General features: G+C 44.5%; 1 protein-coding gene across 2 annotated transcripts in view; it reads right to left on the bottom strand.

Annotated features, from left to right (window-relative positions):
* Positions 1-753: 753 nt before the first annotated feature.
* The window catches only part of KYAT1 (kynurenine aminotransferase 1), a 41578-nt gene continuing 23832 nt past the window's right edge, over positions 754-18499 (bottom strand). For both annotated transcript variants that reach the window (XM_066580554.1, XM_066580553.1), the window contains 6 exons: positions 15379-15455; positions 15185-15274; positions 12227-12413; positions 5543-5619; positions 4804-4890; positions 754-1368 (listed from right to left, as the gene is read on the bottom strand). In XM_066580554.1, coding sequence (XP_066436651.1) covers positions 1291-1368; positions 4804-4890; positions 5543-5619; positions 12227-12413; positions 15185-15274; positions 15379-15455 — 596 coding nt within the window. In that variant the 3' untranslated portion in view covers positions 754-1290. The remainder of the gene's footprint in view (positions 1369-4803; positions 4891-5542; positions 5620-12226; positions 12414-15184; positions 15275-15378; positions 15456-18499) is intronic.

Below are 18499 nucleotides of genomic sequence, written 5' to 3'. Positions count from 1 at the left end.
TTGGGTTCAGGATTGGTCATTGGGCTCTTTGAGTGATAGAACAGGACACCCACTCCTAGGGAGAGTAGAACAGTCCTGAATTTTCCCCATTTATAGATGATTTTTCTAACTATGGACTGATGTACTCCCAGGTCTTTAGCTTTTGTAGCCTTTTCCAGTTTCATGTATCTCTTTATTCTAAAGGTCGTCTGAAAGATGTTTGCATTAAGGCACTGTTGCAGCCGTTCTGAGGCCTGCACCGGGCTTGCAGGCCAGACCAGGTTTTGGGTGTGCCCTTACTTCTCCTGGAGCTGAGGGGCGTGACAGTTGCAGGAGTAAAGTCAGTCAGCACCTGGTGCTGAGTAGCTTGGCTCCTACTTAATCAGTGCCAATCTCCGATGCTGGTCAATCCTTCAGTTACCTGTGGACAGCGACGGAGGAACATAGCTAGGAGCTTCAGCCAAGGTAAGTTCTTTTATGCTTTGTTTGGTTTTCGGTTTTGACTTTCTGTTGTGCTAGGGCTCCCCTATAGGGACTTGTCAGTGGCCCAGGCATGTGTGCGGGCTCGCACTTGTCAGAGAGGTCGGTCCGCCGAGTAGGCAGGGCCCCCTCCCGGGTTAGGGGACGATAGGGAGAGCATTCCCATTTAGTTTTTGTTTCCTTTGGCACAGTTGTGCCTTTTTGTTTGTGTTTTTGAGGTTGCATTTCCGGAGGACACAACAGGCACGGCTTACAATAACTAATTTTCTTGAGAAGAACAGATTTGCCAGAAACCAGACTTTGTATGCCTTTATTTAATGGGCCAAGCACCTGTGAAACATGCACTTCTCCTTCATTGAAATATCTTTTGCCACACAGCAAAATATATTCCATCACAGAGGTTTACTTACCATTTCCACCAGCACTGTGGAAAGCTACTCAATGTCTTTAATAAAAGTCATGAACGGTACAACGGTCTGTGGCATTAGTTAGATTGTGTTGGTCTAGAATTGTGACTTTTATTAGTAATCAATGCAGAAATTCCCAACAGTTCCTTAACTTTTTCTTGAAACCATAGACTATAAAACCTTTTAAAGGAAGTATTATATATACTGTGGCTGGGTGACAACTCTTTCAGTCATTACTAGATGCAGTGCACACTGATCCTGCTCATGTAAAAGACCCTTCTTCATTTCAAAGTCATTGTAAGGAGGTTTGAAACAAAATAGGCCAAGGTCCTTACAAAAAAACTCAACATTCTAGCTTTACAATGAATGCAGGTCAGGTCATATATAAGTGGCTTCATACGGGGCGATGCTACACTGCCTGTGGTTATTGGGCTTTGGGTCCAGTAGACTCGCTGCTCCACTTCTTTAGGATCTTTTCTGCAGCCTTCAGTGTTGCATCTTCCTAAGAGGAAAACACATGACAAGGATTGTTACTGTGCGCATGCTGCCCCCTAGTGCACACACACTGCATATCAGCAAGGAAGTTCACTGGTCAACAAAGTTTTACAAGTCATGTTACTGTCAATTACAGTCAATTTTTATGTGCTCAACACAAATATGACAGTCAAAATGCAAAATCGGCTCTATTTTTTTGTAATCTGTAATAACTGCATCACGAAATGTATGCCAATAGTAACAGGCCGATGGTTAATAACTGTAAAAAAAAAATCAAGTCATAGACTAAGTCTTAGATTTCTTTGCCTGTCTGCTGTACAGTGTCCACCAGCAGTAGTCAGCCAGCTGGTAGTGGAGTGTCCACCAGCTGGTAGTGGAGTGTCCAGCAGCAGTAGTCAGCCAGCTGGTAGTGGAGTGGCCAGCAGCAGTAGTCAGCCAGCTGGTAGTGGAGTGTCCAGCAGCAGTAGTCAGCCAGCTGGTAGTGGAGTGTCCAGCAGCAGTAGTCAGCCAGCTGGTAGTGGAGTGGCCAGCAGCAGTAGTCAGCCAGCTGGTAGTGGAGTGGCCAGCAGCAGTAGTCAGGCAGCTGGTAGTGGAGTGTCCACCAGCAGTAGTCAGCCAGCTGGTAGTGGAGAGTGTCCACCAGCAGTAGTCAGCCAGCTGGTAGTGGAGAGTGTCCACCAGCAGTAGTCAGCCAGCTGGTAGTGGAGAGTGTCCACCAGCAGTAGTCAGCCAGCTGGTAGTGGAGAGTGTCCACCAGCAGTAGTCAGCCAGCTGGTAGTGGAGAGTGTCCACCAGCAGTAGTCAGCCAGCTGGTAGTGGAGAGTGTCCACCAGCAGTAGTCAGCCAGCTGGTAGTGGAGAGTGTCCACCAGCAGTAGTCAGCCAGCTGGTAGTGGAGAGTGTCCACCAGCAGTAGTCAGCCAGCTGGTAGTGGAGAGTGTCCACCAGCAGTAGTCAGCCAGCTGGTAGTGGAGAGTGTCCACCAGCAGTAGTCAGCCAGCTGGTAGTGGAGAGTGTCCACCAGCAGTAGTCAGCCAGCTGGTAGTGGAGAGTGTCCACCAGCAGTAGTCAGCCAGCTGGTAGTGGAGAGTGTCCACCAGCAGTAGTCAGCCAGCTGGTAGTGGAGAGTGTCCACCAGCAGTAGTCAGCCAGCTGGTAGTGGAGAGTGTCCACCAGCAGTAGTCAGCCAGCTGGTAGTAGAATGTCCACCAGCAGTAGTCAGCCAACTGGTAGTAGAATGTCCACCAGCAGTAGTCAGCCAACTGGTAGTAGAATGTCCACCAGCAGTAGTCAGCCAGCATGGTAGCAGACCATTTTCCCTGGTATCTTTGTTCCATTGTTGTGATGTCTTGATGAAATTGTTCGCCATGTTCATCGCTCGTTTCGCATCACTAGTTGTTGAACTGGTCATCATTGAAGGGATCTCGAATATGAGGACCCACAAAAACTCTCTCTTTAATCTTTGCCTCATTGATTCAAAGGAATTTTGATCAACGACTCGTGCACGAAAACTGCACGATGTCCCTGCATTTAGACAGAACGAGAAATCGCTGAAAAAGACGGCTTTGAGCGATTTTTGAGCGATTCTCGTGTCTAAAAGGCCCTTAAGCCTAGTGCACTGCACTACATAAGTAATGCAGTGTACTATGCTAGTGATTAAATGATCACATCTTCAGGTCCACTTGAGGGACTGAAAAATTATGGGGGAAAATGTCATTTATACCACTCAGTGAGCATCATAAAGAATTAAAAACAAAAAACTGTTGTTTTTTTTTTGTGCTAATTCTACCTCTTATAAAAAATATAAAAAGCAATAAAAAAACTGTGTTTATCTTATTGTGAAATGCTGCAGCGTTTTAGAAGACAATTTGAAGTTTGACTTCGAACGGAGCTCCGAGTCACGGGGGGCGGTGTTGCGCTGGCCTCTTCTCACCTAGATCATCTAGGGTGATAGCTCTCTTCCCTTTTGAGTATTGGAAGAGGGTAACCACTCTACATATTGTGGGCAGGAAGAGGCAAGTGACAATGCACCCCCCCACCCCACCCTGCTCTGAACATGTGACTAAGAGCTCTGATTCCTGTCAAACTTCAAAGGGTCTTTATTGTAGAATACTTTTAACCCCTTAGTGACCAACCCACTTTGCATGTTAATGACCAAGCAATTGTTAGTTATTGTATCATCGCATTGCAAGAGCCTTAACTTTTTTCTTTAATTTTTTTCATCAACATACCCCTATGTGAGCCTCTTTTTTAATGGCACCACTTTGGGATACATATAGTATATGGTGCAACTATTATTTTTTTTTAAGGAGGATGCAAAATTAAAACTGACATTCTGCCATTGATTTTTGTTTTTGTTTTTACATTCACTGTGCAGTAAAAAAAAAAAAAAACTAAACTTTTAATAATCTCGCCATGTACTAAAGTTATGTAATGTGTTACTACTAGAGATGAGCGAGTATACTCACTAAGGCACATTACTCGAGTGAGTAGTGCCTTAGCCGAGTATCTCCCCGCTCGGCTCTAAAGATTCGGGGGCCGGCGGAGGGCGGGGAGCGGCGGGGGGAGAGCGGGGAGGAACGGAGGGGAGATCAATCTCTCCCTCTCTCCCCCCCCGCAACTCACCTGTCACCCGCGCCGGCCCCCGAATCTTTAGAGACGAGCGGGGAGATACTTGGCTAAGGCACTGCTCGCTCGAGTAATGTGCCTTAGCGAGTATACTCGCTCATCTCTAATTACTACTTTTGCAGGTTATAAAAACTTTAAAAAAAAGAATTTCCATAATTTTTCAGTCCCTCAAGTGGACCTGAAGATGTGATCGTTTAATCACTAGAATAGTACATTGCATAAGACCCTGTCAGTCTAATAGGCATCATGTAGTGCCAATGGGTGACTGGGGAGCCCCCTCCTTCTGTCACCTGCTTGCATGCCACGAGCACTATTGATCGTGGCATGTAAGGAGTTAAACTGCTGGGATCAGACTTTTCTCCACTCCCGGTCTTCAGAGCAGGAGCTCAGCTGCCAGTAGACGTGTGCCAGTTTAAATCTGCAACACCGTAAAAAGGCGTATGTGCAGGGTTAGAGCTAGAGATGAGCGAGTATATTTGCTAAAGGCAATTGCTCGAGCGAGCATTGCCTTTAGCGAGTATCTCCCCTGCTCAAGATGGAAGGTTCGGGTCCCGGCGCGGGGGAGCGGTGAGTAGCGGCTGTCAGCAGGAGTGAGCGGGGGGGAGAGAGAGATCTCCCCTCCGTTCCGCCCCGCTCTCCCCCGCAGCTCCCCGCCGGCACCCGAACCTTCCGTCTCGAGCGGGGAGGTACTCGCTAAAGGCAATGCTCGCTCGAGCAATTGCCTTTAGCGAGTATACTCGCTCATCTATAGCTAGAGCCCATTAGTGACAACTGTAAAAAGGCATATTGGCGTGTTAAATTGAAAACATATTTACCTTTACAAAGCAAAACCTAATGTAGTTCTCAAACTGCTTCTTATGCGGGGTGCTGTAAAAAGCAGAGACGGGTATAGATGCCAACTGCTGCAAGGAGGGAAAGCGAGAAACATCCTTATGAACGACTAGAAAATGCCGATACAAGAGCAGATCTAACGTTAAGGATTGGATGTTCTTACAATGCTAATTAGTGCTATTAGACAGTTTATTTACATCCTACCTAAATATAAATGACCTTATGGCTACTGGATGAGTTCTTAAAGGAACCCACTTGCTCAACAAGAACTGCTTGTGTTGCCCCTTATTACCCAAGAGATTCTGCTCATGTAATACATGGACAGCCGTTGAGTTGAATGGCCAGCATGTAATATTACATTTCCCCTGCGGAGGCGCTGTAGTGAAAATGTATGGCCAGCAGAAGCTGTTGCATTTCTAAGCACAGACCCGCAACTATCAGCTAACTGCCAGGCCCCCTTCAATACAAAATTATCTATTTTTTGCCTTTAGGATGGAACCAAATGTCTTCCCCCTGAGGCCTCGGTCACACACCCATAGGCGCATCTACCCAGGATCCAACACCACTTCAGCATGAGCAGCAAAAGTACCAAACCACCCTTAAACCTTATACCCCATATTTCCAGTGGGCATTTTTAGGTATTTTTTTAAGATTTACCCTTTAAAACTTACTCCTCTCTAAGTCATTTAAATTCAGTCTACTTCATGCCCGTGGATAACTTACCTTATGTTTCATCATCCACTTTGTAAAGTAGTTATCGTACGGTATGTTGTCGTCAGTGGGAGGTGGAACTTCAGATTCTGCATAGGAACATGAAAACCAACATGTTAAAGGGGATTTCCAATTTAGGTCACCAATAGAAGATCGGCGGGGGTCTACCACTCAGGACTCAGCTGATTAGTAGGAGCTAAGGACAGTCAGAACGCTGTCCGCAGCACAGTGGCAAGCTTTGGTAGTGCAGCTCTCTCCCATTCCCTTAGTGAGACATATGATGTTTTGACAGGTCGGGCCATCCACAGCTCTCTAGAACCCCTTTGTACCACAATTGACTTTTAATCACCTATTTATAGTGTGAGGGTATATATATATATATTGCCATATGTTCTTTATATTTTTATACCTATATGCAAGTTTTATTCAATTCCAAATGAGAAAAAACTTATATGTCGCCTTACATCAGATATTCCAAGGCTTTGCAAGGCTGAGAGAGATGATACCGAACCAGACATTAAGGACACATGTACTTGGCCGTTTTCCCAGAAGCGCTGGAACAAGATATCAAGATGTTCAACCATGTACATAATTTTCACTGTCAGGCCGGAAATCCGGACTGCCCATATATGGTTATAAGCCCATCACCCCTTGATGGTGATGGGACAAAGGGTATAAGATCTCATGTAATCTGTAATAAAACACAGCCGAGAGCCATGTCCCGTGTGAGAAACTATACCAGACCTCCGTGTGGTGTTTTCTTCTTATCGCTGGCAGCGGGCAAGTGGGGTGGGCCCGATTGGTGCTGTACTTAGAATATTTTATTACCCTGACAAATGGCGCAACCAACTGGGGCGACAAAGCCAGAGCCTACAACGCATTCCACCCGGATCCACGCCACTGAGAAGCCGTCCTGCTGCAAACAGAGCCTGATCAACTCACAAGAACTCCAGGTAAGGCCAGCATATATTTATGTTGTGTTTTACACTGCAAAGTCTTGCAGCAGGACTGACTATCTGTGGTTTGTGACCGGACGGGTTGGGTTAAGAGTTCTACACGGTAACTCGTGTGGGCTCCGGGTTTGCCGTCATGGACCACTGACCGTGATATGCGCACCAATGGCTCACCCAGAAACTAGTCTGTAGTTTATTTGTACTTTGAAGTTTTAACGTTTTAATAATAGTGGAGATTGTTGTATCTGCAGAATTTTTTTTCCTCTTACTTTTCATTTGGTCTCACAGAAGGAGGAACCCTCGGTTAGTTTAGTTGTTAATGGTTTAGCTAAGGAGAAGGAAGCACTCTGTGAGATAGGTCCCATAGACGAAGGAACCCTCGGGTTTAGTTTAGTTAGTTGTTAATGGTTTAGCTGAGGAGAGGGATGTACTCTTTGGGACTGGTTCCATAAGAAGAAGATGCCTTCGGTTGTTTTGCCATATATAAGGGGCTGACAATTCGGGTCAGAAGGATGCACTCTATGGAGCGTGTTATTTTTATTGTTGTTGTTGTTGTTGTTGTAATATGCGTAAGATCTTATTAAAGAAGACAGAGCCCCTCAAGGGCTGCCGCCGTGTGGATGAATTTGTAGAATGTAAGAAAACTCTAATGAAAATGTGTGACACCGACCCGCACGGCAGATTACAAAATGGTGTCTGGGAGGGAAGTCTTTAGGACCCAGAGGTGCCTTGGAAGATCAAGTTTTGCTAGACAGTGCTGGAGGAGGAGGAGAGAGAGAGAGACAGTCAGAGAAAGTTGTATGTACACATTATTTGTTTAAGAAAGTATCCGTAAGTGAAATGTTGAAAAGTACAGTAAGTGATCAAGAGGGCGTCAGGAGAGTGTCTATTGAAGGTTATATTGGCAGTTAGGTAAGGGAGAGAAATAAGGGGAGCAAGCAAGTCGATAAGAAAGTTACAATGCATGTGATTTGTTGGCAAAGAAAGGAGAAAAATGTGTATAATACAAGATAGATAATAGATATGGATATATATGTGTGTATATATATATATATGTATATACTGTATGTGCAAATAGTTAACTGAGCTTGCTTTTAGATGAGAAAGATTGTTGACATGTAGCTGCGAGCTTGTGTTCAGTCTGTCTAGTTTTCAAGGTCGGAAGATAACAGCGAGAGAGAAAATGCAATAACAACCTTGGTTAATATCTTTGCTTGCTTACAATGAATTGAAATGAATTTAATTAGTTATACTGTCTTAGTAGGCAGGGAAATATAGCAATTTCTAAGTTATATTCTTACTTATACAGGGGTTGAAAATGAATGTTGCAAGGTCCCAGCATATGTGTTAATTATGAGTTCAAATGCAGGGCTGTGCAGTCTGTGTTTCATATTCGCGGAGAGATAACAGTTTGTTTTAAAAAGGTGGGGGCTTTCAGAATTCACTCCAAATTCAGGGTCACAGATTCTAAAACACTTCAGTGTTTAATACAGCATATAATAGCTTCAGTAAATAAGAAAGATAGAATATCTCAGTCACTCAGCAAACTTTTTCACATAATTTGTCAAAGATAGCGCTCATTCACAATCTCATCTCAATAGAATTATGTACTTTATAAAATTAAAAGCACTCACCTCAATGTTTTTCAACTGATGTATGTATGTTTGTCAAACTTTTTTTGTCTGTGCATCTGCATGTACTGGTACACCATCAATAGGGGGTGACGGAGCAGACTTGAGAGCATGGATGGATGAGAGTTAGTGACCCGTGTTCAAGCTGTGGTGGAATGTGTGATGTGGATAATGACTGGGGATAAAAGTCCTCCCCATGCATGGGACTTTGCTTGGTTGAGATGTGGACGTGTGGACTGTTACGCTGAAATGGAGTTGGGAAGAAAGTCGCAATGTGCCAATATCGAAGGGGTGGAGCTAGATGATGTAATAGTACGTAGTAATGTTTCATCCCTCTTGTCCACAAGGGAGGGGTGAGGAGCTTGAGCAGCTAGTAAAAGTTTTTGTTTTGCTTTTTCTCTGCAGAATACATTCCATTGCAGGCAGGAACAGACTAATAATGAATTCACTTAAAGGGATCTCACATTTCCAATATTAGTAGATGTTTTGTAGATTATTCTGCCCCAATGTAACTCATGTTTCTGTTATAGGTGCTAACATCTTACAGGCCTTATCTGCATCCATCAAATCTTTTTACAATGTTGTACTACCTTAAACCGGGTACTATTGTTCCAATTGAGTACCCTGGTTGAAAGGGGGGGAGGAGAAGGCATAGGTGATCTAGGTATTGCAAGTCAGCCATTTTTAAATTCAGCCATTTTTAAAAAAATTTTGCAAGCCATTTTTAAATTTTTAAAATTTTTTGCAACAAGGTTCTGATCTTTTTGAAATAGAATACCAGCCTGATTGTCTAGCAGTGATGCAACAAGAAAATTTAAGTTTTAAAAAGTTACTGAAAGCCCTTGTTAATAATGCATATTTTGAGTTGTTTTTTATAGATGGTACCCAGGGTGATTGACGACTCCACACTGGATATGCAGTGGTTACACAACAAGATGTCCTAAAAGCAGAATGCCTCCGCATGTCGCAGTACAAGAAGCGGATCTAAAAGCCCTCGCTGAGGCGTGTAGAGTGGTAGAAGGTAAGACGGCAAACATTTACACTGACTCCCGGTATGCATTTGGCATAGCTCATGATTACGGCCCAACATGGAAGGCCAGACAGTTTTTTACCTCAGCAGGACAGCCAATTAAGAATGATGCAATGGTGCAGATTCTCATGGAGGCCCTACTTCTACCTGACAAGGTGGAAAGCTCACACCAATTCCTACACTGGAGAAGCGAGAGGCAACGCCATCACAGGCCACACAGCAAAGGCAGTGGCCCTCAAGCCGTGGAAGGAAAGAAGAAAAGAAGAATTTGACAATAACTTTGGACTTTGATATAAAAAACTTGGACTTTGATATAAAAAACTTGGACTTTGATATGCTAAAGACTTTGAAGTTACAAGCCAGCAAGGAAGAAAAGGAAAAATTGACTAAAAAGGGACGGCATATGGTGAACAGTCAACAGCACTTGCCTACCACAGTCCCTGTGCCCCATGATGGCCCAGCTGATGCACGGAAAGACGCACCTCTCAAAGCAACAATGATGTCGACGCTTGAATGAGGACGAGTGGCTCCTGGGTTTTCTGTAGCTGCTGCATCATTTGTCCAATTTTGCATGATCTTTGCCGTAAGCAACAGGGCAGAAGTAAATTTGCCACATAACGCTTGCCTAGACCACTCTACCCATTTCAGGGATTGCAAATTGGCTACACTCAGCTCCCACTTGTTGGGAAGTATGAATATGTGCTTGTTGTTGATTTCTTTTCAGGTTGGAGACCTACACTGTTACCAAAGTAAATAAGCAGGTAACCGCACAGAAGCTCATGAATAAGGTAATCTGCAGATATGGGGTACCGGAAGTGATTGAGTCAAACAAAGGTACACACTTCACAGGTGAAATAATGCAACACATCATGTCTGCTTTGGGTATATTCCAGGCTTTTCACACACCCTACCATCCACGGAGTAGGGGGAAAGTAGATCCAAAAGGCAATGAAGGAAATGGGCAAATCTTGAATTGAGTGTCTTCTATTAGTTTTTCTTTTTCTCAGGAGGGTACATGCCACAGTATCCAAGTTTGGGGAATGATTTTCTTGTTAATGTCGTCATAGGCCTCTCCAAGGAATTGTTAGTAATGCATTCTGCAGTCTCTGCTTTTCTCCCAGGTCCTACAGATGAGTGTCACAATCTAAAACCAGGTGACAGGGTCTATGTGAAAAAGTTGAGAGACAAACCCGGTTTGAATGTCCTTACCAGATGTTGTTCACCACCCCAACTGCAGTCAAGCTCGAAGGAAAGCCCACTTGGATCCACACTTCGCACTGAAAAAACTAATGATCCTGCATATCCTTTACATGCTATAATGTGGTACAATTCCTCTAACACACACCTTTGACTACTGTACACTAGCCCCCTGTTTCAGAACAAATTAATACAATCAAATGTGCAATATGTAGAGTACACTGAGGGTGAGAATCCAACACCGCATCGTGCTAAGAGAGACATTGACACTCAAGGTGGTAACTTTGGTCCACATGTACACATAGATGCAATAGGAGTGCCAAGGGGGGTGCCAGACTAATTTAATTCTAGAGATCAGGTTAAAGCAGGTTTTGAGTCCTTATTTGCTATTGTCACTGTTAATAATAATGTAGATTGGATGAATTATATCTATTACAATCAGCAGAGGTTTGTAAACTACACCAGAGATGCTTTGCAAGGGTTAGCTGACCAGTTAGGGCCCACTGCATCCATGGCGTTCCAAAATAGAGTGGCCCTGGATATGATTTTAGCAGAAAGAGGTGGGGTATGTAACTTCCTGTTTGTGTATTATCCCTTTGATCAAAAAGAGTATGAGTAAGGGTCTGAGTAATGTGACACCAAAATTTCCCTTGTTTAAAAAAGATGAAGAGCCAGTTCCGATAATGCCAACCAGATACGTTACCAGAAGAATGGAGAGATGGACTAGTACTGCGCCGCCCCGGTCTCATAAGATGGACTGTCAGTGGACTTCCCATTTGCCTAGGGAAAGTGCAGAAGACCTTAGGTTCCGGCGAGGGCACACCCTGCGGGGTGTTAACTCGTACAGATAGAGGGTATGGATGCCCGGAAATAAGCCCAGGGAATCCATGGCCTCCTTCTGAGGTGAGGTAGGGATCCCTCCCTTTTAGAAGTAGGGACTTACGGGCAGTGGAGAAACCCTGACGCAAGGGAGAGACGACCGAGGAAGAGTGCAAGGTCTGATGCTTGATCTCCATATTAAGTTTTTTAGGGGGGTTTGTGAGGGTATATATATATATATATTGCCATATGTTCTTTATACTTTTATACCTATATGCAAGTTTTATTCAATTCCAAATGAGAAAAAACTTATATGTCGCCTTACATCAGATATTCCAAGGCTTTGCAAGGCTGAGAGAGATGATACCGAACCAGACATGAAGGACGCATGTACTTGGCCGTTTTCCCAGAAGCGCTGGAACAAGATATCAAGATGTTCAACCATGTACATAATTTTCACTGTCAGGCCGGAAATCCGGACTGCCCATATATAGTTATAAGCCCATCACCCCTTGATGGTGATGGGACAAAGGGTATAAGATCTCATGTAATCTGTAATAAAACACAGCCGAGAGCCATGTCCCGTGTGAGAAACTATACCAGACCTCCGTGTGGTGTTTTCTTCTTATCGCCGGCAGCGGGCAAGTGGGGTGGGCCCGATTGGTGCTGTACTTAGAATATTTTATTACCCTGACAATAGGATAGGTGAAAGAAGTCTGATTGGTTGGGGTCCCACCACTCAGGACCCCATAGATCCTGAGAACAGGGTTCTCGTGACCCCCTATTCTCCTCACTGCACCCACCAGCAATGACGTGGAGTGGCGGTCACACATGTGTAGCAGTGCCGCTCCATTAACTTCAATGGGGCTTAAAGAAATAGCCGAGTATAAGCGCTCAGCTGTCTCTGGCAGTCCTGAAAATGAATGAAGCTTGAGGTCTGTGGGGTTCTCAGTGGGGAGTGCCCACCAATAAGACTTTTATCACCCATCATATGGATAAGAGCTAAAAGTCGATTGTGGTAAGAAGAAATGAGTTATGCCATTATGACTTTATGAAGTAAACTTACTGAAGCGAGAGATGTCAGCGATCATAAAGTAAGAGCCTTGAGACATCATAGGTTTCATCCCCACCTCTGTAAGGCAGTGGTAAAGCCAGTCCCGCTTCTTCTGCAGTTCATCCCGCAGCTGTACAAAGTAACAATCAGGCTGTCCTAGCCTCTCCAGTTCCTTCTGAAATCCTTGGGCCACCGCTTCCTACGGGACACATTCAGGTTACTCTACAGTCTAGAGGTGGACTCTTCTGCTTTCACCTACCCAATAAGGCTACTACCGGTATATAGATCGACTGATTCTAAGTATCTGTGTAGAAAGAAAAAGCTGCCTACTAACTTTGTTTTGCTCACACCCCCTCCTTCGCTTGGGCCACCTCCTCTAACTGCCGACATCAGCGCTGGAGGACCCGGCGGATGTGCAATGCATCACTGAAGTCGAACTGTGAACACCTCAACCTCAGTGTACATGTCCGCGTACGACACTGGCCGAGTGCCAAACACGGCTAGAGGAGATGGCTGAGCAAAAGAGGAGGTGTGAACAAAGGCAGGACCATGTGATCGGGGTGCTGGCGGCCCACCTCCATGACTCAATGCGGGTCGTTTTGCATACAGAGCCCAAAACATAAGAGGGAATTTTTAAAGTTATTACACAGATAGGTTTATGAATACGCACAGGGCCTCTTAGGCCTCATGTCCACGGACAAAAGAAGAATTAAAATCCGCAGCGGCTTTTAACTCTTCTCCTGCCCGCGGATCCGCATTCCATAGGGATGCATTGACCACCCACGGGTAGATAAATACCCACGGATGGTCAATAAAAGTGATTTTTAAAAAAATGGAGCATGAAAAAATCTGGACATGCTCCATTTTCGTGCGGGTCTCCCGTAGGGACGGCTCCCGCAGGCTTCTATTGAAGCCTATGGAAGCCTTCCGAATCCGCGGGAGACCAAAATCGGAATTTACTCACCTGCTCTGGATCTTCCCTTCGCCGCGGCTTCATATTCTCTCCGTCGCGGCCGGATTTTTTTTCTTCGGGCCGGCGCATGCGCGGGGCACGCAACCGACGTGCCCTGCGCATCCGCCGGGCCGAGGAAAGAAGATCCGGCCGCGACGGAGAGAAGATGAAGCCGCGGCGAAGGGAAGATTCGGAGCGGGCGAGAGGTGAGTTAATTCTTATTTTTATGTCTCATGTCCGCGGGGCAGGAGTGACCCGCTACGGATTCTCCATGGAGAATCCGTAGCGGGCCTGATTTTCCCCATGGACATGAGGCCTTAGTCCAGAAGCTGGGCGTATCATCAGGTTACCCGTGACAAGGTTACCCTATAGGTCTTTGTATGAATATGTAGTGTTGGAGTAGCCATAAATTGGATTACGTTATTATGCCCCCCCATAGTAACATAATCCAAATTAGGGCTACTCTAACACTAGATATTAACCCCTTAAGGACCAGATACTTTTTAGGGATGTTACCCGTGTGGTGATTTAACTGCCCTACTTTTTTTCCTTCAGCTACCAAAATTATATTGTTTTTTCCCCCCGTGACATATAGGGCTATTTTTTTAATTTCTTATTCACTGCCTTTTTTTCTGTTTTTCAGTTTTATTGGGGAAAAAAATAGCAAATTTTTTTTTAACCTATTATAGTTTTTTTCCCCCAATTTGTATGTTTACACTAATAAATAAATGATAAAGTATGGGAACGGGTTCCTCATTTTGTTCCGGACGTTTTGATATATAATATGTATGGTTTTGGATTACAGGGAGCATATGGCGACTGTTTTGGTTGGCGTCAGCTTTGGGTTGTTTTTTTTTTTATGTATATATTTTTATTTTATTCTGTAATTTTGTTTCACTTATTTATGCACAGTATTTTTTTTTCACTTTCTATGTCCCCAATGATGTCATATAAGACCTCTGAGGGACATTCACATTCTTGATTGCAGAAGCAGGGGGTTTAATCCTTTACTATTGGCCAGGATTAAAGCCCAGGACCAAGCGCTGTATATTTACCACGCTTGGTCCTTAACCCCTTAACGCGATAGGATGTACATTTATGTCCTGCAGCATCGGGGTATGTATGAAGGGAGATAGCGGAGTTATCTCACTCCATAAGACACGGCATCGGCTATTTATTACAGCACACACCCTGCAACCAACACTCCAATAAGTCGTGCGGCTGATCAGAGCTGTTCAACCTTTAAATGCCGCTGTGAATTCTGACAGCAGCCTTTAAATCCTCCGAACGAAATTCAGAGGTGCCATACAGTCCCCTGGCGATAACGGTGCGCGTGTCATGGCAGCCAAGGGCCTTCTGAAAGGCCCAAGGGCTGTCTTGGCAACATTTTTATCAAATCATGCCCGTGAGGTGGCTTGATAGACTGCCTGCCTGATTGCAGTATGATGTAATGCTATGGCATTACATCATACTGCAGGAGCAATCAAAGCATTGCAAGTTGCTGTCCCCTCTGGGGACTACGGAAAAAAAAAAAAAAACTCAACAAACATCAATCGACTTGGTATATCGGTGCTCATTCAGACAATCATCTGCCCATGTAAAAGGACTCTTAAAGACAGGTACATGACAAATTGACAGCCTTCCTTTAGCTCAAGGCCCTTTACAGGTCAAGAATCTCACGATTCTCGTTTGCCCGACGGAACGAGATGATGACATCATCACCAGCTCGTGCTGCCTGTTTAAACTACACTAGTCGTTCAGGGTCTCACATTCCTATGTAAATGACGATTCTCACTCGTCATTCAGTCGTCACCTACATTTAGATGGAACGATTATCATTCACTTTCGCTCGTTTAAACAATTTTCTGAACTATAATAGTTCCATCTAAACAGGCATTACTTTACAAACTTCAGATAAATCCTTTCCATCGATACCATTAATAAGCATGTATGAAGGTCAGTCCCCTCCCTCCCCTATTATCCTATGTGAAGAGCCACTCGGACGCTCCTGCCCTTACCTGGGCTCCGGTCGCACAGTGATAGACAGAATTCTGGTGCACAACCCGAAGGTGTTTAAGAAGACAATCCGGCCCAAAGGCCCATCCAACCTGTAACACAGAGGACGCCTTTAGAAAACAACATGACTTTAAAAGGAACAGAAGAAAAATCTCTGAAGGTTCTCAGGGATGGAGACAGCGGTCAGTGTATTCACCTTCCAGCCAGTAGCGCTAAATGTCTTCCCGGCACTCCCAACCGTTATGGTTCGGTCCCACATTCCTGGAAGGCTAGCTGGGAGGATTAAAAGAGATATTATTAAAGGGCCGTAGACAGACAAGGCTTCCCTCTCCAACACCTTCTTGTTTAACTCAGTTGCTGATCAAAAGCAGTAAGAAGTCCCTTAAAGCAGTTGTCCCACAAACTGAACTTATCCCCTTTTCTGTGGATGGGTGATAAGTATTGGATTAGTGGTGGTCCAAGTGCTGGGACCCCATTAATCCCAAGAAAGGAGGTCCTGAAGGTCACTGAAAGAATGGCGCAGCAGACACACATGCACATTATTGCTCCATCCATTTCAGTGAGTGTTTGTACTCGACTATCTCGCATAGTTCCACTGAAATAATGGATTGGAATCGCACATGCATGACCATCAGTAGGGGTCCAAGCGTTCAGACCCCACCGATCAGATCCTTTTACCCAATCTTGTGAATAGAGGAGATCTTCATTTTGTGGGACAAATCCCTTTATACCACGACTCAAGTATGGCAAAGAAAAAAAAAAACACACGCTTGCCTCTGATTATTCTAACCACTAAAGGAATTTTAGTGGTTAGTGGCCTATCCTTAGAATATGTTATCATGAGGCAGGGGTCTGTCGCTTGGGATCTTTGGCGAACTGCTGATATAGGGCCAGCTATCAGTGTGGATGGAGCAGGAAGCAGACAGCTCCATCCACATTGCAGTGGCCCGAGTTGGTAGACGCAGGCACAGCTCCCATTGAAGTCCCATAAAAGGTTTAAAACGGTTTTCAAAAGCGGAAATGGTGCAAATTCCCCACAGCAGAAATTCCATATCGAGTAATGAGCTAAAAACGGCATCAAAATCCACACCACTAGATTTTGCCGCAGGACCGCGCCAGACTTCAATCCTTCAATTAAAAGGGTGAAATCTGCTACGGATCCGCATTAAAAACCAGGTCAAAATCCACATCAATGAGGGGGTTTTTGATGCGGATTTTCCACTGTGGAAAATCGGCACCATTTCTGCCATACGTGAAAGCACCCTCAGGGTGACTACCCACTACAGTTTTTTTTCCACTGCGAAATTCGCAGCGTTTTTTTTTCTGCAGGGGTCTATGGGATTTGTAATGTTAAAATCGCGATCGTGCAAAATCGCGATTTTGCGGTAAATTGCGATTTTGCGCGATCGCGATTTTAACATTACAAATCCCATAGACCCCTGCAGAAAAAAAAGACGCTGCGAATTTCGCAGTGAAAAAAAACTGTAGTGGGTAGTCACCCTTAATCCCTTCCCGCCCAATGACGTTAGGGTACGTCATGGCAGACTGGTACTTTGTGCAACACGAACTGACCTCGCGCTATCCCGCAGCGGGAGCCGGCTTTCTGTCACAGCCGGCGTCCTGCTGCAACAGCAGGGGGCATCGGGGATGCACCCCCCCACTGGTAACCCCTTCCCTGCTGCAATCTAAGTAGATCGCGGCAGGGAAAAGTTCACAGAGGGAGCGCACTCCCTGTGTCTCCGGCCAGCGTCTTGTAGTGCCAATGCCTATAAATCGCTGTATAAGCGATAAGGCATGGCAGAGCAGTAACTCTGCCATGCCTTATCACAGCGATCAAAAGGTACAGTGTTGTAAGTCCCTCAAAGGGACTCAAATAGTGTAAAAAAAAGAAAAGTAAAATGTAAAAAAAAAAAACAACCTTTTTTTGTGCTTTTTCTAAGATTAGCATAAAAAACTAAAAAAAATTAAAACCCCACATATTTGGTATTGACGTGTCCGTAACGAAGTGTACAAAAAGTTGAACATGCTTTTTATTTTGTACGGCAAAAAGCATTAAAAAAAAAACGCTAAAAAACAGGCAAAATGCTAATTTTTAGCATTTTGCCTCCCAAAAAATGCAATAAGAGTGATCAAAACAGCCGTACATTCCCGAAAATGGTACCAATAAAAGCTACAGCTCGTCTCACAAAAAATAAGCCCTTATAGAGCTCCGTACATAGAAAAATAAAAAAGTTACGAAACTTTGAATGCAGCTATAGAGAAAAAAAAAAAGATTTCCAAAAAAAAAGGGGTTTTATTGCAAAAAAGTGTAAAAACCTAAAAAAAAAAATAAGAATTTTAGTATTCTTGTAATCGTACCGACCCGCAGAAAAAAATTTAGATTGTCACTTATGCTGCATGATTAAGGCTGTAAAAAAAAAATAAAAAAATCTATGCCAGAATTGATGCGTTTTCTCTCCCTGTTATCATAAAAAAAAAATAAAAGTTTTACGATATAGTCTATGTACCCAAAAGTGGCGTCAATAAAAACTACAGTTCGCCACGCAAAAAACAAGCCCTTATACGGCCGTGTCGACGGAAAAATAAAAGTTATGGCTTTTTAAAAATGGAGATGGAAAAATACCAAAAATCGCTTGGTCCTCAACGCCAAAATAGGCCATGTCATTAAGGGGTTAAAGTGTATTCCCAAAGTTGTTTCTGGCTAGGTCTACTGCCAGAAGTGTTCGGGTACATTCACATGTAATGGAAATGGTGTGGATTCTGACATGGAGATCCGCAGCAGACTTCACAGCTCCTATTAAAAGGATGTAATCTGCTGCCGATCTGCACCAAAATACGCACCGATGGTGAAGTTTTGACCCGTTTTTTGGTGCAGATTTTCTGCTGTCATACTCCGATATACTGACTAGGATCGGACAGACTGCAAATCCATTGCGGGCTTCATCTACCAAGAACATTGGTTGCCACTGATAAAGACACACGTTGTATCCCAGGGTTACAAATATTTGGGACGACACATGAAGCTCTCTAAGACCTCATGTCCACGGGGAAAATCAGGCCCGCTACGGATTCTACATGGAGAATCCGTAGCGGGTCCCTCCTGCCCCGCGGACATGAGGCATTAAAATAAGAATAAACTCACCTGCTGCGGACAGTGCAGGTCTTCCCTTCTTCGCGGCCGGATCTTCTTTCTTCGGCCCCACGGATGTGCTCGGCACGCCAGCTGCGTGCCACACGCATGCGCCGTGCACATCCGCCGGGCCGAAGAAAGAAGATCCGGCGGCGAAGAAGGGAAGACCCGTACCGTCTGGAGCAGG

The sequence above is a fragment of the Eleutherodactylus coqui genome, chromosome 10 (genome assembly GCF_035609145.1).
Source record: "Eleutherodactylus coqui strain aEleCoq1 chromosome 10, aEleCoq1.hap1, whole genome shotgun sequence".
NCBI lineage: Eukaryota > Metazoa > Chordata > Amphibia > Anura > Eleutherodactylidae > Eleutherodactylus > Eleutherodactylus coqui.
The sequence above is the reverse complement of the archived record's forward strand: the minus strand, read 5'-3'. Positions and strand labels throughout refer to the sequence as shown.